We start from the raw sequence: 27,636 nt of genomic DNA, 5'->3' as shown, positions 1-27,636 counted from the left end.
AAATATATTACCTAAGTTAATTTACTTATTCAGTACCACACCAATCAAACTACTAAAGATAACTTAAAAAGCAAGGAGGGAAAAGAAAAAGCAAGGGGGGGAAATTCATCTGGAAGAAGAAAAGGGTCAAGATGCTCAAGGAAAATCAAGATGACTTTGTAGTGGTTAAGAAATAGTGGTTGATCAGTGGAACAGATCAGCTTCAAAATGTACAGAATGTACAAAAGCATAAAACCACAGTAGCATAGTGTTGTTTAGCTCAAAGCCCAAGTTACTACTCCATGAAACCTTACTTCTATTACTAAATATTCAATAAAACCACTGGGAAAATTTCTGGCAGAAATTGGGTTTAGAACCACACCTCCCTCCAAGAAGATAAACTCCAAATAGACACATAATTTAGATATAAAAGGTCTTATTAAAAAAAATTTTAATAGGATTAAAGAAGAAATTCTGGATGTATGGGATAGAGAGGATCCCACAGACTAGATAGATTATTTTGATCATATAAAATTAAACTTTTTAAAAATAAAATCAATGAAGCTAAAAATTGGAAGGAAACCATTTAACTAGAAGAAAATATTTGCAAGAATTTTTAATTTCCAAATTATATAAAGAATTTATTCAAATTTAACAACAGAAACATCATTTTCATAGCATTTATATAGCAATTTAAGTTTGAAAAGTGCTTTAAAAATATTTCATTTTATCCTCACAGCAACACTGAGAGGTAGGGACCATTATTCTCATTTTACAAATGAGGAAACAGGTGGATAGCTGTTAAGTGACTTTCCCTGAGTCATATAGCTAATGTCTATTGTCTAATGTGGGAGTTGAACTCATTTTTATGATTCCAGAATAACTAAACAATTTAAAATATGTAATTTATCATGAAATAAAATTGTATTCCAAACTCCCAATTGAAAATATTCACAAAAGCTATGTCCTTAAAACAATGAATTCAAGAAAGTTGTGAATTCAAATAATAGATGGGACTGCATTTTTCACAGTCAAGCACCAAAGCAAATGTTTGTATAGTTGGGACCACCTGAAAAATCTTGGTTCAGAATGGAAGTTTATAAGCATTTTCAGAATTGTGGGTGTATTGATCATGAAATACATACATTACACATATTGTAAGAATTACTTTAAAATTAAGTTTCTTATACTTAGTAGTACTTTGGTTGATTTAATCTATATTGGCTATAAGTGACAGAATTTTGTGTATCATTATTGTCTTTGAAATTCATTGAATTTACAATGTATGTCAAAAACAAAGCTCCCAGCCCCGGGCCCCATCCCCTCCCCCAAGACCAAATGGTCCCTAGGTAATTGATGCCATGTTTTTACCACTGGGTTGTCCAGTGCAAAGAGTACCCTGGTTGCCCTCTTGCAAAAGAAGGTGAAAAATAACTCTTCATTTTAGAGATTATTAGAGATCAGTGCTTTTAGAGAGGATTTTCTTGGAACTTCATTATTCATCCATGGGTACCTCTGATTTCTATCTGGGATATCATCTCTGGTTTAATATTAGAAAATCTATACACATTCCTTATGGGTGCCTGGGAGTAGGGCCCAGCTGCTCTCATCTCTTCTCAGATGAGGTCCATAGCTTCAGTTTTAAAGGTGATTCATTGCTGATAGGATTGGAGGGTCAAGTGTCCAATGACCATTTCCTAATCCTCAGTTATCCTTTCTGGAGAAAGGGCAGCGTCTTCAGAAAGTACAAGAAATAGAGTTGAGGAGGTTCAAAGAGGAAGGCTGGGGAGAACTGAGTGCTGAGAGTTAGGCAGGCTTTCCAGCCCAGCTTTGGACTCATGGAGGCTGAAAAGGGGGTTGGGGGAAAGAAGAGAGAGCGTGCACATATTTTCACCTTGTCACTTTGCAGTTCCTTTTGAAAACTGTACTTAAACCTTTTTCCACTTGTCTATTGGGGCAAAGCTCTTGGCATCATAACTATTGTCCCACTTCCCTACTTATACACTCATCAGTGACATCTGATGCAAATATTTTCCCCAATTCTACTACTTTTCTTCTAATTCTGCCCTTCATTTATTTTATTCACATTAAAGATTTTTATGCAAAGAAATAGCATGATCAAATCTGCGTAGTCAGTTATTAAATGTATTGCAGTTGGCCCTAGGGTTACAAAGAAAGACAAAATCAAGTTTCTTCCCCTCAAGGAGCTCTTTCTAATGGATACAACATGAAAATGATTATGTAGATATAAGATGTATACAGCAGATCAGATGGTCTTTCTCTAATGTGGCTTAGTTATACATGTTCCCTACATGTGTGCCTCTGTAATCCTCTTTGTGTGGATACACTCTACTCTGATGCTTGATATATTTGGGGGAAGCATATACAGCAGGTTTATGGAAAAGATGTTTTGTTATTCTTCTTACTACACATTTCATTAAATGCCTTTCCATTGAGCAGTTTCCTTAGAGCTAGTATTTATACATATAATCACACATGCACATACACATATAGACTCATGATACAGAGTTTTAGGGTTTGGACCCACAGATTACATTGAGCAGTAGACAGTGGTCTGATAGGGACTCATCCTGAGAGTTGAGGAAACTCTTACAGGTTGGTGGGGGTAGGGTACTACACATGGATATTAGTGATATGTCTTAATTGCTCTTTAGCTGCCCTAACTTTACAAAGTTGGGCCAAAATGATATTGAAATATACAAATTCCTTTATTTATAACAATTCACTTACAACTTTTCTTCCATTTATGCCTGCTATTTTTATAGTACTTAGAATACACAATTACATCATCTACTATTCTACTTCTCCTCACATCATCTAACAAATAGAAGATAACTTCAAAATCTCTGTTATCTCTTTATAGGCAGCTAAATGGTACAGTCAATAGAGACTGAGCCTGAATCAGGAAGGCCTGAACCTAAATCCGGCCTTAGATGTTTATAGCTGTGTGATCCAGAACTTAACCTCTTTTTGCCTCAGTTTCCTCGTTTGTAAAATGCAGATAATTCCTTCTTCCCAAGGTTGTTATAAGCATCAATGAGATAATAAAGGGGGGGCAGCTAGGTGGTGCAGTGGATAGAGCACTGGCCCTGGAGTCAGGAGGGACCTAAGTTCAAATCCAAGCCTCAGACATTTAACACCTACTAGCTGTGTGACCCTGGGCAGTCACTTAACCCCAATTGCCACACCAAAAAAAAAAAAAAAGACAGAAAGAAGAGATAATAAAGGGCTTACTACAGTATCTGACACATAGTAACTGCTATGAAATCTTAGTTGTTATTATTTCTGGTGGCTTCTGTATATCCTATATAACTCCTCTCCTAAGGATCATTCTGGTTTCTAGCTTCAGGCACAGCTACTCTTCTGGGGGATTTATCAAATAAAATTAAAATTACTTAACCGATTACCATTTATTGTGAGAGCTATATTTTAAAAAGTCCCTATCCTGTATAGTATACAGGTATTATTATTTACCATTGACTAAATGCTGTGATTATGAATATTTGTATTGAAAGCTGGTCATTTTGTCCTTTGGTCTGAAAGGTAATATGCTTCTTATAAAACTATTCTATGCCACTATAATTAGATTTACATTTTTTAACTTACATAGCCCTTTTCTAGAAATTATCCTTTAAGTGAAAGAACTGTTTATTTTAAGCATATAATTCTAATTTGAATATTTCTAACATAAACTCTCCAAAACAAGCAAATACTATGCTTCTTCTTAGACATTGTTTTGTATGCCAGCTCAGCTTATACTCTGATACTAATGTTATCACTTTCCTCTCAAGTCCAGTTATGGAAATAGTAGAAAAAAATGGAATTGCTATAGATTTGCTGAAAAAGAAAAATTACAGATTTACTTTTATCATTTCATGTGTTAGTTCTTGTTCAAAAAGCATACGTAGGTTATGTGTCAACTACTGTCTCCCCAGGGTATAACACTAGTACTTTGGTTTTAGACAAACCTAATACAATGTTACAGGGAAATATTTGGATAGAGGTTCTTGTTACCTTAATATAGTATCTACCCAATATGATACGAAACAAATTATGATCCATTTTAGATGCTAAAATGTGAAATTACTAAGTGTGGTTTAGAAAGTAAAGATGAACTTCACTGAGAAAGACAAATAAATGTCTTTTCTATTATAAAATTGTAAAAATATGTTCTAAGCTAGAAAAATATGTTCTAAGACAAGGGTTTTTTAAAAGCTAGAAAAAATGTGTGTATGCATATGTGTTCATATATTCTCTTACACATAACACACTTTGAAGGGGTACACACATTAATCTAAATAAAAGTTTCCTGGGGGGGCGGCTAGGTGGCGCAGTGGATGGAGCACCGGCCCTGGATTCAGGAGTACCTGAATTCAAATGTGCTCTCAGACACTTGACACTTACTAGCTGTGTGATCCTGGGCAAGTCACTTAACTCCCATTGCCCCACCAAAAAAAAAAAAAGTTTCCTAAAACACACTATAATAAATTCCATGAGGTAGATCTGTCCAAATTGTTTTCTGATACCAATATTTTGTGATAACTACTGCTTGAAGTAAATAGGTCATTGACAGGGACTTGATAATCCTGTGTAAAAACAGAATTTTTGCACTAATTTATAATCAAATGGTCTTGGGTGCAAGATACGTGAGGGGGGTCCCAGAGATCCAGGACCTGGGCTTGCTGATGGAAAGTATAAGGGACGTTCAAAACAGTCTGGCACATTCAAATCACCACATTTTATTTTAACATTTATTCATTAAGTATCTACTATCTGTCTTCTACAAAAAGAAACCTAACTATCATAGAATTTTAGAGCTAGAAGAATTCCAGACATTATATACATAGATTCTCTTACTTTATAAACTAGAAAAAACAGATTTAGGTACGTGAATTGCCCAGCATCACACTGCAAAAGAGGGCCTCAAAGTACAATACATCACTTCCAATATTCTTTCTGCCATATAAATGGAAAAAATACTGAATTTAAGGTCATTACTCAATAGTTTCTAACAAGAATTATCTAAACGGTATCCTACAGTGCATTCAGCATATCAATTTTAATAATCTTGAATATAAACTTTATTTAGAGGCAATCCATATAGGTGACTTGCCCAGGGTCACATAGCTAGAACGTAATCTGAGTCCAAATTTGAACAAAGGTCCTCATGACTCTATCTCACTGTGCCACTAGCTGCCCTGAAAACAATTTATAATGTCTTCTACAGTAACTACTAAAATGTTTTTCCAAGGCATACATTTAAATGGTGTATAATGCACAATAATACCAGCTAAACAAGCTTTATGCATCTTCACATATTCTATACAAAATCTATTATAGCTCTGGCCAGTTAATACATTTTTGAAGTTTATTTTTCCATTGTTACTTTAAACAATTTTATCAGATTTAAAAAATCTCATTTCCAAATATATTCCTCCTTTCACCTCTCCCCAGAGAACCAGCTTTTGTAACAAAAAAATGGAAAACAGAGATAGGATGGGGTAAAACAAGTTAAATATCATATGCAATTTTCACAACAATAGTCTCCTACCTTGACAAAGAGTGAGTTGCATCTTCTCCCTTTTTTGGAAACAAGGTTGATTGGAGTATACAGTTTTGGTTTTGTTGTTTCTCTTTTCACTTAAACTATTTTATCAAAGCTAGGCAATTTGTTCTATAGCTGATCTATAGTTAAAACCTAAGATTAAAATGATACCTAATAGCTAAAGTTAACATATATGATAGTAAGTTGTATAGAATCTTTTCACTTATTTCTTGCATGTCTTCATTGAGAGGTACCCAATTTATAAATGATATATACACACTCTACCAAACACACACACACACACACACGTGTGTTCTGTATTATATTCTAAATGCATATATTTGATATTATATGTATAATAGTATATATTGTGTATATATATATATATTTTTTTTTTAAATAAAGAGTTCTTCTTTTAAGTATAAATGGTTGCATCATGAATACTGTATTTGAAAGGCCCTGTCATGCTCAGCTGGGAAATAGTAAACTGCAAAGGCTAGGCTCCATTATTCAAAGTACCCACCTCCCCCTGGTGAATAGCTACACAAATTACGCTATGGGAATTTCAAAGGAACATGCCTTGAATCACTCAAATTATTTTCAGGGACAGTAATAATCATGAAAGAAACTAAGTTGGAAAAAAGCGGGGGTAGTTTGACAATGCTGGAAGAAATCATATTCTAACTTGAGATGGGGCTTAAGGGTTATAAGTAGATAAAAATGATTGGAGAAAAGGCCACTGGATTGGCAATTATGTGACTTTGGAGATAATAGTCTCACTTGAATGAGGGATGTGAAAAGCCAGATTAAAATAATTTAGAAAGAGAGGAAGGGTAAGCAAGAAGATAACTTTTCCTAGATTTTTGTCCATGAAAGCGCATCGTAATATAGGATGTACAGTTTGAGAGAATATGCAGGGGAACCGAGAGGATAATTTACACCTTGCAGTGAAATGGCCCAAATGACTGGGAAATATTTTGGAATTATTACAGAAATGTGATCACTAGATCATACCCTTTGAGCCAGTGATCTAACTTCGATGCATACACCCCAAAGCCAGAAAACAGAAAGATCAAAGAACTTGAATCAAGGGGATGCTCATCCATCTGGGATTGGTCTTAATGACTTGTTTGATATTATTGTGCAGTATGAAATGTGGGAATTCACAAAATTATGGGGAAATATGTAATGAATGGAAACAAAAATAAAATTAGGGAAACCAAAAGAAAAATAAGCACAAATGAAAATAACCCCCTAAAGGAAGCCAAATTCTCCATAAGTAAAATTCCCAAAGAATATATAATAAAACATACTTCTTTTGGAAGAGTTGGGGTATACTATGAGGCAGAATGTTGCATATATTATTGGATAGGTTCACTATATGTTTGTTGTTGCTTATTGTTAATAGAAAAGGCCCAATTCTAAAAAAAAAAAATGAGGTGTTGAGAGTAGAGTTATCTACAAATGGCTGGAATGGAAAAGCAAAAGACATCAATAAAACTTTTAAATTAGGTTTTATTTGAAAAAATTAACAATTTATTTCATCTCCTTTTCCCCTCTCCCCTAACCAAAACAAAAACACCTTGGAACAAATAAGCATTATCAAGTAACAGAAATTGCCGAATATGTCAATGAAACTTAAAAGTTAAGCTCCTTGAAGGCATGGACAAGCATTTTAAGTTTGTATAGCTCCAGGACCTGAAACAGCACCTTGCGCATTAGGAGCCAACAGTCAAGTGCCTACTCTGTGCACACATGGGCTACAAGCCCTGGAAAGACCAAAGAGAGTAAAAAACGAGTCCTTCCTGCCTTCAAGGGAGTTCACAGTCTAATGGTGGAGACTGCAATCAGTGATATACAGACAATTTATATGCAAGATAAATTGGAGATGATCATAGAGGGAAAGGACTAGCCATTGCAATTGGACTGGGAAATGGCTTTTGCTAAAGGTGTGAGTTTTGGCTGAAAAAGCCTGGGAAAGCCAAGAGTGGCAAAGATGAGGGAGAGAATTCCACAAGAGGGAGATGTTAGTAAAAATGCCCAGATAAGAAGATGGAACATTGTGTATGAAGAAGAGCAGTGCAGATGGGGGCAGCTAGGTGGCGCAGTGGATAGAGCACTGGCCCTGGATTTAGGAGGACCTGAGGTTCAAATCCGGCTTCAGACACTTAAACAGCTGTGTAACCCTGGGCAAGTCACTTAACCCCAATGGCCTCACTTAAAAAAATAGAAGGAAAAAAAAAAAAGAGCATGCCAGGTGAGTGTCCCTGGATCCTATAGGTATGTTGTTGAGGGTAGGGAGATTAGGGACTTGCTGTTTCAATAATCTAGTAGATAAGTGGTATGAGGACAGTTTACTTAACTCTTTGGGGGCACAAGAAACAGCAGTACCATCTTACCTGCCTAAAGTAGTGCTGGACCAAATCTCTTGTGAGGTCTCTATGATGCTATGACAAATATATTGCATAAGCAATTTAGCTTTGCACCACATCTTAATAATCCTCAAGGGCAGCTAGGTAGACCATAGTACATAGAGCACTAGGCCTGGAGTCAGGGAAGAAATCTTCATGAGTTCAAATCTGGGCCTCAGACACTTTGTAGCTGTGTGACCCTGACCAATTCACTTAACCCTGTTTGCCTCAGTTGCCTCAACTGTAAAATGAGCTGGCAAATGAGAGGTAAATCACTGCAGTATTTCTGCCAAGAAAAACCCCAAATAGGGGCAGGAAGAGGACATGAACTGAAAAAATGGCAGAACAATCCTGATCAAAAAGATGAAGAAACTAAGGTACTTAGTTCAGAGATATTAAGTGATTTGTCTCTGATCATGTAGCTACAGTTATCAAAGGTGTGTGATTTGTTTTTGTTTTTGTTTTTTGCAGGGCAATGGGGTTTAAGTGACTTGCCCAGGGTCACACAGCTAGTAAGTGTCTGAGGCTGGGTTTGAACTCAGGTCCTCCTGAATCCAAGGCTAGTGCCTTATCCATTGCGCCACCTAGCTGCCCCCCAATGTGTGATTTGAAAACCCAAGCTTCTTCTGAACCCAAAGTTAGCTCTTTTTAAAAACTGATTCTCTATATTCTTCTCACCAATGCAATGGCACAGAAGAGTTCCAGGAACTCGTGATGGAAGAGGATCTCCAAATCCAGAAAAAAAAAAAAAAAGAACTGCGGAGTATAGATGCTGAATGAACCGTACTATTTCTTTTGTTTTTGATGCTGTTGTGTTTTTTTCTATTTGAGGGTTTTTTCATCATGCTATGATTTTTTTCTCTTTATAACATGACTAATACAGAAATAGGATTAATGTTATTATTGGTGTGTTTATATATATATTATAAAACCTATATCAGATTACCTGCTGTCTAGGGGAGGGAGGGAGAAAAATCTGAAATTGTAAAGCTTGTATAAACAAAAGTTGAGAACTATCTTTACATGTAACGGAAAAAATAAAATACTTTATTAATTTAAAAAAAAACTGATTCTCTTATGCCCAAAGGGCAGGAAAGCTGTGCATACCCCTTGACCCAACAATACCACTTTTAGGTCTTTTTCCCAAAGAAATCATGGAAAGGGAAAGGGACCCACATGTACAAAAATATTTATAGCTGCTCTTTATGTGGTAGCAAGGAATTGGAAGTTGAGGGGATGCCCATCAATTGGGGAATGGCTAGACAAGTTGTGGTATATGAATACAATGGAATACTATTGTGCTGTAAGAAATGATGAGCAGGAGAGCTCAGAGAAACCTGGAGGGTCTTACGTGAGCTGATGATGAGTGAGATGACAGAACCAGAGGAACATTGTACACAGTATCAATCAACATTGGAGTGTTGATCTACTGTGGTGGACTATATTCTTCTCACCAATGCAATGGGTACCAGAAGAGTTCCAGGGAACTCATGAGTTCCAAGAAGAAAAAAAAAAGAACTGGGGAGTATAGATGCTGAAGTGACCATACTATTTCTTTTGTTTTTGGTGCTGTTGTTTTTGCTATTTTGAGGTTTTTCATCATTGCTCTGATTTTTTTCTCTTATAACAGACTAAGGCAGAAATAGCATTAATGTTATTATGTGTAAGTAGTATATATATATGTGTGTGTATAGATATATGGATATAACCTATATCAATTACCTGCTGTCTAGGGGAGGGGGGGGAGGGAGGGGAGGGAGGGAGAAAAATCTGAAATTGTAAAGCTTATATAAACAAAAGTTGAGAACTATCTTTTCATGTAACGGAAAAAAATAAAATACCTTATATGTTAAAAAAAAAAAAAAACAAAACTGATTCTCATTCTTACAGATTTGGTATCCTGATCACATTTTGCTTAGACTAATACTAAAAATAATTTTCTTTGAGAAAAATGTTGGCTGGAAGAATTAGGATATAAGAATATTGTGGATAATCCACAAATGGGCAATTTGGTGATTCCTCAATTTAATGAATGAAATGTTATAACCAGATTACTCAGTATCTTTTCATATTTACACTAACCTAGAAAAAATTATGATTCTATTATACTGATATTCAGGTGAGGAAAAGAATAGAGAATTATATCAAATTTTTCAGGTGCTTAAATATTACTTGAAAATAGTTTCTTAGAGGTAGGCTAACATTTATGTGAAATTTTTATAGTTGATTTGCATTTAATGATTCATCCTGAAATTAGCAACCCTGAACTCCAAATTCATAAAGATAAACTAGTTATTTAGGCAATAACTGGAATGGCTAAAAATAGCCAACTATATTCCTTCTTGATAACCACTTTATTCAACTCCTTCTCCTTTGAGGGCAGGAAGGGGCAAAGGACATTTTGGGTAGAATTGTAATACTATTTCAAGTATGCTAGACTTTTATTTCTGTTTGTCTTCAGGAAACAAATATGGAGAGTAGATAAGTCCTGGAATCATTAATGGATGTGTTAAGTAATGAGAAAAGAAGAATTATTTCATGGTGCTTTCTTGGGCTGTTGAGCATGGAGCTTAGATCCACTTACATGGTCAGACCAATGTAAAAGAGCTAACCACCTGGATGTTTCCTCAGCTTCTAAGCAAGAATTAAAAAGACAGCTGCTTGGATCTCAAGTCTTCCTGAACAACTTAAGCGAATTGAAGTCCTTAACCCCATCACAAACTATGTTCTCATTAAAATAACCAAAGGTCCAGTTTTCCATTTAGTTTTCTCCAATCTTTGAAAGTCATCTTTTATTTGAACTTTTATCTTCAGGTTCGGTGCAATCCAATCTAGTGTACACTCACTGAAAAGACTGAAGTCACATTTAAGGTAATTCTTCCCTGTTAACCTACATAACTTCACAATATTTGGTTTAGAACTAGTAGAAAGGGATCAAATCAGGAAAAGAAAAAAAGGGAAACAGTTCAAATCATTTCTTTCATGTAGCTGTGAAAACAAAATAATGAACAGAAAAATGCATAGTGTATCACATAACCATCCTTTGGGTCACTGGACTAATCCTAATGTTTTCTTTGGGGGCAAAAATTAGAGAAAGAAAAGTCATAAACCATCCACCATATGCACTGTTTAATTGAATAAATACATGCATTGTCATGTAAATTACTTAAGCAAAAAGGATAACCTATAAGAAAAAAGTCCCTCTTCACTGATTTCTAATTTTAACAGATTCCTGTAACTGAAATAGAAGGAATTGTAACAAAAGAACAACTTATTTAGTCCAAATTACAAGTGCTACCCACAGTGAATCACATTTGGAATACACTTTCACTAATGTTTTTAAAAATTTTATTTTTTAAAAGCCCTTCTCACCAAAGCAAGAGAATTTTTGTAGAAAATTGTCATAGCATAAAATATAAATGGTGATATGTACAGCAAAAAAAAAATTTTTTTCCTTTAATTTTTTGAAACATTGAAAACAACAATACTTTGCACTTTATACGTTAAGGCACAGGATATACAATCCACATGTACAAACTAACCAGAATTACTGTTTGAAACTCATTTAAGTAGATTTTTTTTTCCTATTTGGCTCAAAATAAAAAGTGTTAAGTCCTCTTACCACTTAACACATGTATCAAAAATTAAAATCATAGAAACTGAATTTTTCCACTACTGAAAATATGATTCTGACAATCTAGTCTTCATGATCACTCTATAATCTAACCTTTCAGATATTTCATACTAGATCACCCCTTTTTGTTGCTAATCTTACCATTGTTTTTATGATGCATATAACCATCCACCTTATGCGGTCATTATATTCTCTTTTAAAAGACTAAGGACAGGTACTGGAATTCTCATACTCTACAGATGAAGGGTCAATTTCACACCAATTAGGAATCAAAAATCCTTGGTGAAAGCAACCCAAGGTACTTGACTAACAGCAATAGGAACTGTGTCTCACAAAATGAGGCTCTGGGCTAGGCTAATAAATATAGCACTGCCAAATTGCTTTGCCTTTGTCTTTTGTTTCTATCTCTTGATATTTTTCTCCCCCTCTAGTTGCATTTGCACAGTCCTAAATAATATACCGAAGCACTTAGTCCCAAAAGGAAAAATATATATAGATATATATTTTTTAAGAAGCAAATAACTATATGTAAAATTCCTTTGTTCCAGAACTTTAATCCTGATGACTGCGATCTTAAAAGTATTGCATTTTCCTCCCTTCTTTCAGGCTGCACCAGAGGCCCAGCAATAGAACCTCACTGTAAAAAAGGTGCTGTTCTGTAAATCATGGTAGTGCAACTAGATTTTAACAGATTAATATAAAGATCTTTCTCATGCTATAGGACTGTGATATATATATATATATATATATATAATATATATATATATATATATATATATATACATACATACACATAGTATACATATATGTATATATGTGGATATATAAACACCCTTTCTTCTGGAATGGTCACCAACATGACACATATCCACAGTGGAGCCTGTTAATGATGAGGTCTTCCAGTGAAATTTCATTTAAAAGTAACACTTAAAATTATTTCACTTCACTGTGGCACTATCATTTTTTTACCAAAATAAAGATGAGTAGTGTAGATACTGACTCCCACTACAAGTAGACCTTAGGAATCAAAATATTTATTATTAACTAAAAATGACATTAAATTAGAAGGTTCTGGAAATCTAATATCCACAACAGGCACTTTGGTATGTTTGGTCATGTAAGCTGTCATAAGTTGTTGAGTTTGATGAAACTTGAATTGAGTTCATTATAAAGCCGTTGTAAAACAATTTATTACATAACTGTAACATATTCTCATAGGTAACAAAGTCATTTGTGTCACCTGACTAAAAAAAAATTTTTTTAAAACTAGGTGCATACTTTTTGTGTATGAAGTGCAGAGCATATTCCTTCACATGTAAGCAGGATCCTGTGTGTGAAATATGCTTTCATAGTCTTTAAAAAGAGGCTTTTAAATTTTGTACATAACAAAGTTCATGACCCAAACTAATGAAAACCATATAAAATTTTGTTATAGCCAATAGCTGCTATTATTCACAACTCTGCAGCTATGTTAAATCCCCTTTGGTCATGCCCGTAACCTCTACATAGCAGCAGAATGTAATAATGTCTCAGTTTAAAAGTGATAATGTCTGATACATGGTATAAACTCAGGGACAAACTGTGTCATTAAAAGCAAGTTTTTCACTTCACTGAAGTGGGGTCAAAAAAAAGATCAGGTTTGAATTCAACATTTCACAATATACATTCTCAGCTTTTCACTGCTAGGTTTATAAATTTTTTTTAATAGGCTATTAAAACAATGAAAATTAATAAAATTTATGAGCATTTATTTTTGACATCTAATTTCTAATATGGAAAAACTACTTTACCTCATTATCTTTTAGGAAAGAGATAATATATACCTAAGTTTTGGATTACATGAATAAGTTACAATAAACAGGCAACTAAAACAATTCAAAATGTTATATTGCAAATGTCTTCATTTCTATGTAAGAAATCTGGATCTGCACTCTATGATTCATGGAGCATGAAAACCCTCTCTTCAAATATAATACTTTTATATTTCTTACTAAAAACACTTTTCTTATAGTAGTCATTATCATGACTCTTCAATAATAGAACTTTATGTAAAAATGTTAATATTTTGTACATTTTCACTAGCCACAATGGGCAAGACAAACACTAATTTTAAGTCTTTTAAGTTTTTTTCTTTTTTAAAAAGAAACTCCCAAAATAAGTCACTGAGACCATTTTGCTGCAAAGGCCAAATAAAAGGATTACTTGTCATAAGAATTTAATATTAACTCGAAGAAAATATATATGCATATATATTCCCTTGATCCATTTTCAACTGACTTCAAACCAGCATGAAGAGATTATAAAAAATAGTCTATTTACATGGCATAGTGTGCCTTGGTGATATACAAAACAAGGCAGTAATAAAGCATATCATATATTCATTTTCTAAAAGACACAAATGACAAATGCTTATATTTAACAACAGGTCACTCTACCACTCTATTGCACATTGTAATAATAGGCAAAATATTAGAGTAAATTAAAATATGAAATTTAACAGTAAAACTGGCTAAAGCTGCAAAAAATGTCAATGTGTTAAAATTTATAAAACCTTTGGGGTGTGTAATAACTAAATACATAAAACTATAAAAATAATATTGAAACATCTGTGAAAATGACGCATTCAAAGTGTATAAAGATTGGCTAAGTACAATATGTGAGGAGAAATTCTTCATGTCAGAAGAGGATCTAGTTTACAGTCTGTGGTCTTGTACCATCTTCTGTCAAGTCATACCTGAGAAAATGCATAAAAATTTATTGAAATATATTTGGAGTTAAATTTTGTAAATTGTACCAATCAACAAACATATACTAATACTAAGTCCCACTTACCACTGGGTCCAGCCTTTGGCAAGATCCTCAGAGGCCAGAGATACCAACAACTGAAAGAAAAATGATTGTTCAAAGGCTATTTCATTCAAAATTACTGTAAGTAGGGGGGCCCATTCCCTATTCAGTTTTTCATTTCTGCTTTATGCCTTTCTCATACACCTTTCCCTCAATCCATCAAGCCCAGAGTTTTCTTCTTTCTGTTAATATTCTTTTTTTGCTTTTTTCCTATGACATCACCTGTTTTCTCCCCCTAGGAATCATATTCCACTAGTTTCTTTCCACAACCAATACTCTTAAATTCAGGTTCACACACAAGGCATCCCAAAAGTCTTAATGGCATTTTAAGCTTAAAAACGTTTATAATTTGTGTAAAGATAATTCAGAATTGACTATTGCCATTCATGATACAGTGTCCAAAAGCTTATATAAGGTATCTCAAATGTCTTAGTGCAGTTTAAAATGATTTTTTATCTTATCTTTACACAAATAACCTATTACCAGCAATGAGATGTATAATTTAAAACCTCACTTCTCTGTCAATTTCAACCTCCTCCTAAATTCATCCTTCATATTAATTACTATAAAAAATGAAATTCACCTCTTCTGCTACTTCCTGAAGTTTACAATATCAATGAGACAGCCCAGCCAGCAGGAGGAACATGGAGAAGTATAAGATGCACTACTGCATATCCTCCGTATGTAACAAGTACTCCAATAGTTGCAGAATGGTGTTGTATAGTCCAGTCCTTTCTATCTCATAGAGAACTGACCAAATATCAGGAGTTTGTTATGGCGCACAGACCATCACCAAGCTGGTGGTAGAAAGCCCTTAAACAATCTTTTTGATGAGTTGTTTTTAGAAAAAAGAAACACTTGACAATGCTGATTTCCTGTAAAAACTTACTTTGTGGGGCAGCTAGGTGGCACAGTGGATAGAGCACTGGCCCTGGATTCAGGAGGACCTGAGTTCAAAATCCCGACCTCAGACACTTAACACACTTACTAGCTATGTGACACTGGGCAAGTCACTTAACCCCAATTGCCTCACCAAAAACAAAAAACAAAAAAAACAAAACTTACTTTGCCCAGAAGTCCTTTGTCTTTGGACAAAAAACCACCACTGTTCTTGACAGCTACATCCAGGGTTCTCCTTTGCACTTCTGGTAATGAAACACTGAAATCAAAGCTAACAGGGATAAAGATGTTACTTGCATTTCCCTAATTTTGCTATAGGAGGAAAAAAAATTTTAATCTTGACATTTCAACTTGAAACACCTTTCCAAATTTTAGCTGTTTTAAAAAAAAACACAAAACCACAAAACTTAACTGCTAAGCACTTTTATTTCACTGTCCATAAATACTTACAAGTCTAGTTTCAACTGGCAGATGCAAAAGAGAGGTTGCCATGACATTGTAAATAAGACAAAAATTCCGTTCATGGCTTCATAAGTAATAAAACAGAAGTACATAATTCTAACTGTTAAGGATTGCCAGGGTTGTCATATTGGAAGAAGTGATATGCAATGTAACATTAAATTCTAGGCTACTTTTAAAATTTCTCTGTAAGTGACTTTAGACTGTAGTCAAAGTGACTTAAGTCTAGTGACTTAAAGTTCTAGTCTTGCCATGCAGAGAAGTAATTTTATGCTATAAAAGTAAAACAGACTTCACAGAAAGAACACTGTCTCCAAAATACACTGGGTGATAGGGATAAATAATGCCACTGGCATCTGCAAAATGATAAATGAGTAGCATCTAAATTTTTAAATTTTGTTTTTAAAAACAGTTTTAAAAGGATATGAATCAGATGGCTAAACTAAGATGGAAATTAACAGAAAGTGACATCATTTAATTTTTGACGTAAAATAAAACTATACAAATAACTGCATTTTAACTATTATTTCTCTAAATATCTATCTTCAATACATATTTTTTTCGCTTAACAGGGGAGTTTAGAATGAGATGCCAAATATGTGTGTGCACACACATACCTGTGTGTAAACAATATTTGTTCAATTTTTTCCTGTGAATTATTCTGTGTATGAGTAGTTATATCATAATGGTAATAAAAATTATAATTAATTCGATTTTTAATAATTGATCTGTCAAGTGATACTGATTATGAGTTGAAGTGATTATTCACAGCATTTCCCCTCCAAATAACTGCTTATTATGGTGGTAATATGTGTTTTACAAAATACAAATATTAATCCAATAAAAATTGTGATATTAATCTGAAGTGCAACAATAAAGTGAAATATTTATAAAAAGAAAAATATATATGTAAATATAGAAAAACAATATTAACTATAGATTACAGTCTAGTTTTATATAAGGTGTAGGGTGGGAAGCTGGAGGGGGGATAGAAAAGAATGTAAACCAATAGGATAGTATTTTAAACCTCGTATAACCAATCTCTCCTCAAACCTATGAATAAAATGGAGCTCCAGAGAGATTAAGCCAAGGTCACACATCTAGCTAGTGGCACAGCTGAACAAGAAGCCAAGTCTTCAGCTTTTGAGTCTGGTAATCCATACTGTACATCATGCTCTCACCATCCCACAGAGTTTTCAATCCCCCTGCACAAATGTGATGCCAGCCAACAACATTCCCCACAACCTAAGAACTGGCTATGGAAGTCATGAGACATGGGTTTGCATCCTTCCTCCAACACTCACTGTATGACGACCAAGTATAAATCACCAGAGGAAACTATCAGTGTCATCAGCTATAAAAATGGGTACAATTTCTCCAGCCTTATAGGGATATTGTTACAAAGATACTTTGTAAATGCAGGCTGTTATTACTAGTAATAGTAAGACAATGAGAAAAATACCTTTGATCAAAGACGGATTTAATGTTTTCTTGATACATGTGTTTTTCTTCTTCCTGACCTTCTCTTGTCTGGAAGTAAATACATTCGGACATATGGATCAGAGCCATCCTCAGAAAAGGCAATGAGATTTCTGTAATACAAAACAAAAAGATGCTATATATTAGAATTTAAGATCATATAAACTCCTCAAAAATAAGAGTTAGTATCTAGATCCTGTAAAAGATATGTGGCACATTGCCAAGAACATACTAGCTATGCATATCAATAAATAACCTGCTGATTCAAACTGATTCATTTAGCAAAAATCTTGTTAAGTCTTGATTGTTTAAGTCTGAACTTCAGTTTATCAAGTCTTACATTAAAAAACAATATTATGGGGCAGCTAGGTGGTACAGTGGATAGATCACCGGCCCTAACTCAGATACTTAACACTTACTAGCTGTGTGACCCTGGGCAAGTCACTTAACCCCAATTGCCTCACTAAAAAAAACAAAAAACAAAAAAACCCAAAATTATTATTTCTTTAATTTGAATTCTTAATGCTTATTTATAAAATTCAAATGACTTCTAGTTTTAAGACTTTTCTGCCTGACATGTATCTATAGATAGATATATTCACTGTTTTTGTTACCCCTCTGCCCCCTTTAACATCTTTAAGCAAAGGTTTTCCATATTTCCTTCTGTCAGCTTCCAATATCAGTTTCTTCTGTATCATTTCCTATGTCCATGGACAATTTATAACTTCATATTAATGAAACTATCCCCCTTCCTTTATCCTTGTCATGTTTCATTTATGAGAGTGAATATAAGCAACACTAAATAAACTAATGGGAGAAGTCCTCCTGCCACCAAAAAAAATCAGACTATTTGCCCAACTGTCTTGTCTCTAGCAAATATATTTAATGAGAATGAGGTATTTTGTCTTGTGAAGTAGATTTTATATAGCCTACTTATTGCCTTGAAATATATGGAAAATTAATATCAAGTAATCTTATATTGTTCTACTAAAAGAATTTTCTAGATATTAGTTTGAATGATTCTGACCATAAGAAAATCAAATTTAGATTAAACTATTCAACTACAATAATGATTTATCTAGTGTATTTAAATTATCCACTTAAAAATAAAATTTAAATGGTACCCATAACATGTTTAAGTTATCAAAAAAAAAAAAAAAGCCTTATTAACATGGACCAGAAGATATAATGCTCACCTACAGGAATGCACAACCACAATAAGTTGTTTCTTTGTGAACTGTGACGTATTGTCAACTGAATCTGTCCCAGGGGAGACTGCCCCAGTGTTGTTCCACTTTGAGAGAAAAAAAGAGCAAAGAAATTATTCCCAATCAACATTATACATAAAACCCAAATTACTAAAGATATATTAATACATTTTCACTCAATGAAAAAGTGTCATATGGCTATTAAGAAGCATATTTATCGTAAGTTATTAAGAGACTAACTACAAACATAATAGGGTAATTTGTACAAAGAAAGTATTAGACAAATTTTGAGGACATGACTTGAAAATTGTGTACCTATACCTCTCTGCTGCTCAAAATTTGTCAGTTTTATTTTTTACTTACAAGTAAACTTCAAAATAAGACAATCATGTTACTTATATAGAATTCTAAAGACCTAAAACTGGTTACCATTTAAACATTCCAAAATAAGTTCCATTAGGTATAGAAATTGTCATGTAGGAAATCCCAAGAAGGAGGAGGAATGACAATGATGATTTAGACAGACCCCATGATCAGTTGTTGAGAAATCGAATTAAATCAACTTTTAAATAGACCTGAAACAAAGGAAGGACTTTACAGACTAAGCCCATTATTACCTCAAAAGAAACAGGTACCTAAAAAAAGCTTCTGGAGCCAGAACTTTTTCAACAAACCACTAAGATGATTTCTGTTACCATTTAATAAGAAAGTATTGGGGGCAGCTAGGTGGGCACAGTGGATAAAGCACTGGCCTTGGATTCAGGAGGGACCTGAGTTCAAATCCAGACTCAGACACTTGACACTAGCTGTGTGACCCTGGGCAAGTCACTTAACCCTCACTGCCCTGACCCCTCCCCCCCCCACCAAAACAAAGTATTCCTGGCTTCTCCCTTTTGTCTTGCAATTCTGATGTCAAAGTTCAGGGTTAAAGGTCAACTTTAATTCCCTCTACTGAGAAGGAAAAAGTCAGACACCTTAAGCTTATGCTAGCTACAAATTATTTTTGCTACCTATCTAATGAAAAATAGCAACAACAATTCACTAATAACAGCCCTTTAAAACAAAGTAGATATTATAAGTGAAATAAAAATAGGCAGTTAAACAATTAAGGAAGAAAAAGGGCTGCACAACAAATCTTTTCCCATCTCCACAGTATGGATCTGTCATTCCAAGCTTTTCAGATTTGTTGTTGACTTGTGGTTACCTACCATGGCACTTTTACTAGGACTTACCTAGCTTTTAGTACACTTAATAGCCCTCTACTTCTTCTTCTTCTTTTTTTTTGGTGAGGCAATTGAGGTTATGTGACTTGCCCAGGGTCACACAGCTAGCAAGTGTCAAGTGTCTGAGGTCGGATTTGAACTCAGGTCCTCCTGAATCCAGGGCCAGTGCTCTAATCCACTGTGCCACCTAGATGCCCCTGCCCTCTACTTCTGCCTCTTCTTTCCTATTCCAGAAACCTTTTTAATTTTCTTTCATATTTTAATAAGCTAATTATTTGATTCTTAGGAAATATTAACTTTAATTTCAAAGCTACTCAAAAACCATAATCAGTTCATGCCATATAAATGTTTTAAGTTGTTCTATTAAAACCAGGTTCAGTTGACTTTTTCCTCCTAGAAACAATCAAAGTGAGAACTGGCTATGTCTGCTTTGTTTCTCTCCATGAATTTCAAAAACTGCATGATAGTTAAAAAAAAATCAAGTACTAAAGACTCTACTTTTCAAGCTGTCGAAGTCTTTGCCGTAATTCCTGTGTGGCAATTGGCAGTGAGATGTCTGATGCTATGCTGGGGGTGGGCTCCTTGATGGAAAGGTGGCTCGGGGAAGAGGTAACATTGGAGGTATGGAGGCTTGAGGAACTTTGGCTGAGATCAGATGGCCACTGAGGACTAGCATTAGGAGGCTGACTTTTTTCATCCACGTCAGCTTTTCTTATATTGTCAGGTACTGGTGGGGTTGAGACCATTTTGTTGGAATCAGAAGCCGCAGGTGCAGCGATGTGAGATTTGACAGATGTTTTCCTCCCTTCTTTGGAGACAGAGGGTCTCTTCACTTGGGCTGAATGTTGGTGATCTGGAGACCTTTCTTGTTTTTCAAGATATAGCACCTGGGGAAGTAGAAAGCAAAAATCCAAAGTGGAAACATTCCAATAACACAATTCGACAAGCTTTTATGTAGGGCCTATCATGTGACAGGCACTGTGCTAAGCACCAGGGATACAAAGATAAAAATATACGTCTCTGCCCTCAAGGAACTTATATTGTAGGTAGGGGAGGCAACATGTACTGTAAAGGTATAATCAGTAAGACTTAGAAACTCACTAGATATGGGAACTGAAGAAGAGTGAAAAATGATAGGTTACTATGATGGCTTAAACCTGTATGACTAGAACTGTGATGACCCCAAAAGAAATAAGAAAGAAGAAAGAAAAAGAAGTCACATTTGTAACCATCTATTTACAAATGTAGCCTTTAAAAGTTTAAGAGAAGACATTTTTTTAAAATTACTAGTTTATATCTTTACTCCTTTTGCAGTAGGAATATGCACGGGTTAAGTGACTTTTCCAAGGTCACAGACCTATTTAGTGCTTGAGGCCACATCTAAACACAGGTCTTCTGATTCCAAGTTCAGTGATCTATCCAGTGCACAATGTAAGCTGCCTCTATTATCTTAATTTTACTAATTTCATTACACTTTAAACCACTTCTCCTCTCTTATTTACTTCTTATATATTTATATACATTTGTTCTAATATGATAACTTTCTAATTCATATAGTCTTTTATAATTTAATTAAAATTCTCCCTCTTCAATCTTTGTGGTAAGGGAAAAGGAGAGTAAAGAAGCACTGTTATAGCTGTCAAGCCAAAGGGCTGATGCAAATTCAGATGTGAGTAGTGTTTGGTCTATACATACAATCTACTTTTATTCCCCTTTAGTAATTTATCCTGAATCTACTACTCTATGCTCTCCATAGTTAGAGTTAGCTTAATTCTGCCCTTTTTTATCTTTCATCTGGACCCCTTGCAATTTTCTTTTGACTATACTACTTACCTTCAAAATCTGCTGATGTATCATTAATCTGAATCATCAAATTCTCTTAATTATTTTAACCATATAATTTCCTCCATTTCTTTCCCCTCATTTAAAATTTTTTTAAATGCTCATGGATTACCATTTTTTGGGATCGGGACCTAGTTTCTCATTTTCTCTTTCAAAGCTTTTTTCAAGTTGTCCCCAAAGATTCTCCTTTCTCCACCATATTTTTTCTTTTTCTCTGGAGCAAATTCCTTTCTTTGATTTCATCACTTCCACATCCTTATACATGACAATTTATGCTGAATACGCCTTGTTTTCCTTCCTTCTGTCTAACAATCAATCAATCAATAAACACCCCCTCCATCTGAAATTGTTTTCTAGCTAAGTAGAAGACAGAGAACTAATTCAGTCTGGCTCCTCCTGTCTAAACATGCAACATTTACATGGCTTTCTCTCCAACACATAACATATATGTCCAGGCATTTGCATCTTCTTAATAAACTTCTTTCAGAAAACCTCTTAAAACTATCTTCTAGAATAACCATTGACTGGTGGCTTTACTTCAATCAATTTTCAAGCACTGTGCCATCAAAGATCCTTTTTGTTTGAAAGTTAACCTAATATCCTCTATTTGAATGAAAACTCTTAGTAGGGTAAACTATGCCTATCATCTTTCATATATACATATATATAAGAAATATCTACATATACACATAAAATTATGCATTTATATAATGCACATGAAATATATCTCAAAACTCAGCATGTCCAAAATAGAGTTCATGATACTTCCTCCCTCTACCTTCCTCATTGCTTGTGAGGACACTATCATTGTTTCAGTTTCCCAAGCTCACACCCTTGGTGTTATCCTAGACTCCTCATACCACATAGCCAGTCAGTTGCTAAACCTTCCCATTTCTACCTCTTCTTTCTGCTCACACAGCTTTCACCTGATGTCAAGTCTTTCATCATGTCTCCCTTGGAGAATTCAAGAGCCTCCTTGCCACCAGTCTGCTACAGTTCCAATCCAAACTCTACACGGTTCCCAATATAGCACACATCTGAGCATGTCACTCTGTTGCTCAAAAAATTTCAACGTTTTGGTTGTAGGATCAAATATAAACTCCATTTTGGTTTTGAAAGCCTTTCACAACCTGCCCCCATTCTAGGCTTATTACATGCTGCTTCCCACCCTGCTCCACCCCCATAGTTTCAGCCAAAACAAACTTTTCCTTGCTCCTTACACATGGCACTCCATATCTCCTCTCACTGCCTTTGTACTGACCATTCCTTATGACTGGAATCTCTTCTTCAGAATATCTCTTCTCTTACCTCTGCCTCAAAGAATGCCTTTCTTCAAATCACAGCTCAAGAATCCCCTTTTACATGATACCTTTCCTAGTTCCTCCAATCACTAGTGCCCTGTCTCATTACCTAATATTTAATTAGGTTTACTTTGTATTTATTCTGAATACATATTTATTGTGTACACACATGCATACATACATATACACACACATTTTCTCTTTTGATAGAGTATAAGCTCCTTGAGAACAGGGATTGTTTCATTTTTGTCTTTGTAGCCCTAGCACCCAGGACAGTTCCTAAAACAAAGGAAGTACTCAGTAATTGCTGACTAATGTTCAATTATCACCTAATGTATACATGCAAATCATGACAGCATATTCTTTCAAGCTGTTCAAACAGCCTACAAAACTTTTTGTAAATACAAATTGGCCTAATGTACTTGAATGGAAAAATCCAAAAAGCATCCATATAGCAACTCTTTAAAGTTCCTATTCCATTACTATATTGATTTCCAAAGATATAAATACCCTGAGGGCAATCTTCATTTTGATAGTGCTATTTGGACCAGAATTGCTGAGCTGGAACCGTTGATTCATAGTCAAGTCATCGCTTGCCAGCAGCTGGCTGAGAGGAATCTTCAGGTTCCCCAAGGAACACTGATGCTGTTCATCCTTGACCTACGGGAAATAAAAAGCAGCGTATATATTCCAGATCTATGGCAATTAAATAGTCTAGATAAAAGAAGAAAAGGGCAGTTTTGACCACACTGATTTCATTTAGGCGTATCTTTCCAGAACTGAGTAGCACATTGTAGAAGGTCTTGACTAAGACATAAATCAACACCTGTTATAATATGTCACATAAGTGCATTCTGTCTGGACTACAGCCCAAATCCCTTTTCATGGCACTAAGAGACTCCAGCACTCAGAGATGACAGACTATCTGAAACTATTAGAGGTCAGAAAAAATATCTTTAAACCCTTTGAAAACATGTAGCATCCAAATATTAGCCTTAACATGTGAATAAAATGGAAGAATATTAGAGTAACTATGCACTTGGAGTGGGAAAACCTTTTTGTTTTACAATGCATGAAGTTTATTATCTGGTACATTGTAATTTGTATAAATGAAACAACAACAACCTCTTTACCACCAACACTGGGTCTCCCTATTTTGCCCACATTGTAACTGCACTAGTCTCTCCTGGGTCTGATTCTACTGCCCATCAGCATAGGAGCTCTGACCTACTCTACTTCTGACCAGGTCTGGTTCACCAATCTCTAGGCAATAGGGTCCTCCCATGTCCTGTTCTCAGAGGCTTATCATATTAATACTTTGTTTAATGTGGACCACTGAAGCTCAGCACTCCTGAACTCAAGATCTCTACCAGCCATGGCTTCCCTAGCAGTGGAAATTACAAATGTGTCACCACACCCAGCAACAATTTGTGATGACATCATCACAGATCACAACATAGATCTTTAAAAAAATTATTAAAGTATTTCAGACCCTTAGTGGAATTAATGTATGGAATTTAGAGCTCCAATGCTTAAAAAGACAGTGGATAACTTGAAATCTTAAAAGAATGAAAGGAAGGTAAATAAATCATTAAAGAAGGGGTATAAAGAGCCTGACTGAAAGATGTTGAAAGAGGGTATTCAGACATTTTAGGGATCACTGCATCTGGAAAAGTGACTTTATTCTCCATTCTCTCAGGATATACACACAAGTGAGCAGTTAATGGAATAGTGAGAAAAGACGATGAAAGAAATCGGAAAACAAACATTTTCTAGTCAAAGGTAACTAAAGTCTGGAATATGTGACAAGAATTAATTTCAAGAAAAGAAAAAAACCCTACATTTCTTTAAGTACATGATTGGAAGATATAGGTCAGTAGACAAATTTAAAAAGCGAATTCTCTACCCACTTCCCCTTCTTGTTTTCTCATTGAGTCTTATGATTCCAAAATTCAGAAGTAGTTCTGGGGTCAGGGGGAATGAGAAATAAACAATATACCTCAACTTCAAGATCCTGTCGCTTGGGATTATGAATGAAGAAAGTGAAGTTTTCTTCCCAGACGGGTTCATTGGTCTTATATCGAATCTGAAAGGAGTAGCCATATATCAATCATGCAGCCTATTCAGCTACTGAACTTGATAAATGAAATTAAATAATAACATTTTAATAATTTTTGTTTGGTTGGTTTTTGGGGGGTGGGGCAATGGGGGTTAAGTGACTTGCCCAGGGTCACACAGCTAGTAAGTGTCAAGTGTCTCAGGCCAGATTTGAACTCAGGTCCTCCTGAATCCAGGGCCGGTGCTTTATCCACTGCACCACCTAGCTGCCCCTAAATAATAACATTTTAACCTTTAAGAATTGAAATTGAAAAAAAAAAAGAATTGAAATTGAGAGGATGAGATAGAAAGGAATCCAGAACTGTTTCAGGTCATCATGGAAATCATTTCTTTAATTGCAAATGCTAGTGTCCTTTCCAAAGATTCTTAACTGGATTCTATAAGAAATATGACTATTTTGTCTGACCTCAATTATCTACTCTCAGACTTTCTTTTGCTTGACTGCAAAGCACTCAGTACATAGAAGAGATCAATATAAATTATTGAATTGATGAATTCTATACAATAAAAAAGATCAGTCATCATGATTTGAAAATTGTTAATATGACTATATTGGTCAGAAATAGGTAACACCATAATAAATATAATATTGTCTTTCAATACAATTAAAATATCAGAAATGTTTTGCTTTAAAAATAAAACATACAAATATATGTATTTTAAGGCTAAAATGATTCCCCCCTTTTTTAGCACAATGCCATGTGCACTAGGAGTTTCTATATTAATTTATGATTATGATAGGGGAAAAGTACTATCTTTGCCACTGCATTAAATAGACAAAAGTGTAACTTCCACACTGTCTTGCCACTACCTATTTATGGGGGCAGCTAGGTGGCACAGTGGATAAAGGACCAGTCCTGGATTCAGGAAGACCTAAGTTCAAATCCAACCTCAAACACTTGACACTTACTAGCTGTGTGACGACCCTGGACAGGTCACTGCCCCACAAAACAAAACAAAACAAAACAAAACAAGAAGACTATCTACTTGTAATATGACAATTTATCCCTAATGCTAGCAACAGTTAGGAGAAAACTCTGAAATGATCCTCAAATAAAATACAAACTCTTTTTCCTGGCATTTAAAGCTTTTGTCGTCTGTCCCCCATTCCTGAAATGTGCTCCTTTTTCAGGTAGACTTTATGGAACCCCAGCTCCCTTCAAAGTCAGATCAAGTGGTACCTCCTACCAGAAACCTTTCCTGATTCCCCCAGTTGCTAGCCCCAGCCCTATTACTTTATATTCATTTTGTACAAATACATTTTTTTGTGCATACATCTTTATATTTATTCATTTTTGGATACAAGGAAGCACAGCACAGTGGATAATGATCTGGCCTCAGAATCAGGAAGATCTGGAATAAAATCCCAACTTTAACATATACTGGCTATGTGACCTTGAGCAGATCACTTATAACGGTGCCCCAGGTCAACTCTCAAGAACACTCAGCTGCAAGAAAGTCCAGATCTTCCTTGGTAGAGGGAGCTCTTCCCAATGAGGAGCACCCCACATTGAAGAAATAACCAGAGCAGTCCTATCAAATCTTCTTTCCACTTATCTGTGTACAGGGTGTATCCTCTCCATCAGAATTTCATCATTTTGAGAAATAAGACCAACTTATCTTTGTTTTTAGTATTCTTCGTGCCTATCATATAACAGGCATGAAATAAAGGTTTACTGAAGGTTAAATGAAAGTATGTTAAATGAAAATATTATCTTACCTTGCTCTCCTGGGCCTTGTGTCCAACTGATATTTGAACCAGAGGGTTAGGGTTGCTGTTTATTTTCTTCCCAGACTAACAACAACAACAACAACAACAAATGAACACTTAAAACCTTTAAAAAAGATCAATTAGCCATGATTGCCATCTTTTATTCTTATTAAAAATGCTAATCTTTCACTTATAAATTCTCTTTCTCACTGGTCCTTGTGCATTTCTATTACTTCCTAATGCTTACATTATGGGCATCACACAAGAACAAATCAGCCAGAGGACAATTCCTAAACAAAGTTCAAAGCCGTAATTATATCTACCATATGAATGAATTAAGAAGAAAATGGCTGTTCACTTAGAATTCAGAATAATTTTTTTCTGTTTTTAAAAAAATGTAACGTTCTTCATTCTTTAATGTGTATTATCATTTTTAAAGTTAGCTTGGTTAAGGTAACAAAATGAATAAAGCAGAATGGATGAAAATGGAAAAAAATATATATATATGAAATAAGTACACCCTAGAAGAAACATTTCCTCCAGAAACCCAAAATATTTAAGTTAGCAATAATATATTAAAGGAACCAAAATGTAACTTTGGTATGAATAGGGGAAAAATTCCAAGGTATCATATATGCATTTCCAAATTTTTCCAAGTGTATCTAAATACTGAATTATGCTTACCAGCTGTATAGCAGTCTAACAGGAAGAATAAATACCACTTTTGAATCACTTTACATTTAAAAAATAAATGCAAACCAATGGTAACTTCAGAAATAAGAAAATATAGTGAGAAATGAAACTTTAGCACAAGAAGCTGACAAGAAAATACAACAAAAATACAAAATGCACAGTAATGAGGTTTATTTAGAACTTAGCCCCACAAGAGACTAACATAGTTAAACATGAATTAAGCGAATGTTAGTGGAAATTAATTGTAGCACATAAGGTCACAAAA

At 34.7% G+C, this 27,636-nt stretch overlaps 1 protein-coding gene across 1 annotated transcript in view; it reads right to left on the bottom strand.

Annotated features, from left to right (window-relative positions):
- Positions 1 to 11,068: 11,068 nt before the first annotated feature.
- Positions 11,069 to 27,636, bottom strand: part of ESYT2 (extended synaptotagmin 2) — a 120,378-nt gene continuing 103,810 nt past the window's right edge. The window contains 11 exon segments of the mRNA XM_043966205.1: positions 11,069 to 14,324; positions 14,423 to 14,472; positions 15,503 to 15,608; positions 17,259 to 17,282; positions 17,284 to 17,388; positions 18,472 to 18,499; positions 18,502 to 18,569; positions 20,205 to 20,593; positions 23,360 to 23,509; positions 24,849 to 24,935; positions 26,688 to 26,762. Of these exon segments, the coding sequence (XP_043822140.1) occupies positions 14,279 to 14,324; positions 14,423 to 14,472; positions 15,503 to 15,608; positions 17,259 to 17,282; positions 17,284 to 17,388; positions 18,472 to 18,499; positions 18,502 to 18,569; positions 20,205 to 20,593; positions 23,360 to 23,509; positions 24,849 to 24,935; positions 26,688 to 26,762 (1,128 nt within the window). The 3' untranslated portion in view covers positions 11,069 to 14,278.

Source organism: Dromiciops gliroides, chromosome 5, assembly GCF_019393635.1.
Source record: "Dromiciops gliroides isolate mDroGli1 chromosome 5, mDroGli1.pri, whole genome shotgun sequence".
Taxonomy (NCBI): domain Eukaryota; kingdom Metazoa; phylum Chordata; class Mammalia; order Microbiotheria; family Microbiotheriidae; genus Dromiciops; species Dromiciops gliroides.
Note: the sequence above shows the minus strand (reverse complement) of the source record. Positions and strands in the feature narration are given on the sequence as shown.